General features: G+C 39.5%; 1 protein-coding gene across 1 annotated transcript in view; it reads right to left on the bottom strand.

Annotated features, from left to right (window-relative positions):
- The window catches only part of cps1 (carbamoyl-phosphate synthase 1, mitochondrial), a gene marked incomplete in the record, with an annotated part of 42,786 nt that extends 40,751 nt beyond the window's left edge, over positions 1–2,035 (bottom strand). Inside the window, 3 exon segments of the mRNA XM_014011538.1 lie at positions 189–333; positions 582–691; positions 1,787–2,035. Coding sequence (XP_013866992.1) covers positions 189–333; positions 582–691; positions 1,787–1,912 — 381 coding nt within the window.
- Between the last annotated feature and the right edge of the window lie 256 nt (positions 2,036–2,291).

The raw sequence follows: 2,291 nt of genomic DNA, 5'->3' as shown, positions 1-2,291 counted from the left end.
CTGTTCATTTCACAATCAACTAAATAACTGATTAAGTGATTGAATTTTGTTTTCTAATCACTATGAAGAGAGCAGGAAAACAGGAGAAAATGAATAAARAAACCAATGCATTAAAACAAGCATTACTGACAAACCTAAGAGGAATAAGCTCTTTTGAAACAGAAAGTTTGGAGCCAGAGCTGCTTTACCTGAATGCAGTCAGACTCCACATGTTTTCTCAGACCAAGCTCATCCAGCTCCTGCGTGTTAGGCACCCCYTAGTTCCCAACAATTGGGTAAGTCAGGGTCAGGATCTGACCTTTATAGCTGGGGTCGGTCAGTGCCTCAGGATAGCTAAAGCAAGGAAACCACAGTCAAACACATGATACTGTGTTGTGATGAAGCAATAACATTCTGATGTTAAAACTTTTCAAACAAAATAAACCCACTTTGAACAAGACTATCAAGTCWAAGTGGTATAAAATAATTTATTTCCTGGTGTAGTTGTTTTTCCCCCTAAAATCTAATAAGTCTATTGTTTCTTTTTTATTATTCTTATGAGATTAAATGATGTTACTACACAAGTCAGCAAGTATTCTTACCCAACCAGGCCAGTGTTGAAGACAAGTTCCCCAGCTACAGAAGCATTGCGCCCAAAGGAAAATCCTTTCATCCTGGTACCATCTTCCAAGACCAGGTGGGCTGTCTGAGCCTGCGAGTTAAAAGAAAGCAGGCAGATGACAAGTGAAATCTCACCCAAGAATAATGCATTCTCTTTTTATAAACCGACTTTGGACAGACAAAAAGCAAAACTTTGAAAAGAAGAAGAAGAAGARGACGACGTGCTGTAGATTTTGAGAGTAGGAGGGATGGCAACCAGTGATCCAGTGGGACTTTGTGCTGAAACTGCAGGTCATTGAGAAATGTGCTGCGAATGCTGAGACAGACAAATCTCTTCAACTGTTGTGTGCACAAGCGTGAGTGAGCGCCTATGCTTAAAGACTAGGTGGAGGGAGAGATAAATGTGATTGTAAACATGTGTGTGAACCTATGTGACATGGACTTCATAATCAAGTTAAAATGTGTGACTTAGTACTTTTCTTTTACATATGGCAGAAAATTATTTATTATACACCTCTAAAATACCAACATGTTAGAGATGCACAGTATTTTTGTACATAATTGTTGGGTAATTTCCTGCTCTGAGAGATTATTTGAAATGAACAATCGTTGTCTTTCAACTATTATGCCACACTTTATGTGAATTGCGCAAGTGATGCGCCCAAGTCCAGCAGCTGCACATGACAGCTGAGAATCTCAACACGCAGCATCTCGTTGAAACGCACGCAATCTAATACACTGCATGTTTGATTTGTCCATTCCAAGCTTTTCAGTATCATGAATTTACCTGACATATTCTCATAGTGGCAAATAAAGTCTCATTAAATTGAACAATTTAATAAAAGGTAATGACTAACCCAGATAGCAGCTTTTCTAGTCTTACAACTTTCTCATGCGGTTCTSTCTTACATTAACTTTTTGCAACTTTATGTTCACCTAAAATAAAATGTATTTTGCAAACTCTACGCCGAATAAAAGAATAGCTTCTATTCTTTAAGGTAACAAGCGAACTATTTATTTTAATTGCTTACAAGTAAACTTATACGCAAGAAACGGCAGAATTTGGAGATTTCTTTATGAAGCCTGGTCTGTGGTGACGTCATTTTCAACAAGAAGTGCTTCTGAAGTTCGTTTTCTGCGTTCGTCTCTAATGAAAGCCCCATTTGTTCGCAGCTTGTTTTCTTACCTTCAAAGTAAAGAGTTTTGCGGTTTGAAGCGTCAGGCAGCCCGACGTGTTTCCCAGTTTTCTGCCAACCATGCATCCTTGRCTCAGAGATTCAACAACTCTACAAGCCAACAAGAGTTTGGTCATATTAACCCTAAATGGACTCTTTAAATTAATTGGCCCGGAGAAGGACGCGGAATAATATCTGAAAGTTGGACCAATAAATGAGTTTCGGAGGTCGCCTCGTGCGCTGCGGCCGCAGAGTAGACGCGTAATGTGGATGCTGATTGGCTGCGGGTTGACCYTGCGCGCGGTGATTGGATTGGTCATCAAGAACAAAGAAAAAAAAAACGTCTTTTTTTCTGTAAAATGTGGCGGCTGAAATCAGATTGTGTTTAGACATTTTGAGCTGCTGATGTGAATAAAGCTGTAGCAGTTCATTTTCTGGTGCAGCAACAAGTTTTGCCAGTGWAACTGAATCCATTTATTAATAGAGCACTAGGGGTGTCAGCAGTGGTGGACTAAT

This window comes from Austrofundulus limnaeus, unplaced genomic scaffold, assembly GCF_001266775.1.
Source record: "Austrofundulus limnaeus strain Quisiro unplaced genomic scaffold, Austrofundulus_limnaeus-1.0 Scaffold81, whole genome shotgun sequence".
In the NCBI taxonomy this organism is placed as follows: Eukaryota; Metazoa; Chordata; class Actinopteri; order Cyprinodontiformes; family Rivulidae; genus Austrofundulus; species Austrofundulus limnaeus.
This window is presented reverse-complemented; position numbering and strand designations above follow the sequence as displayed.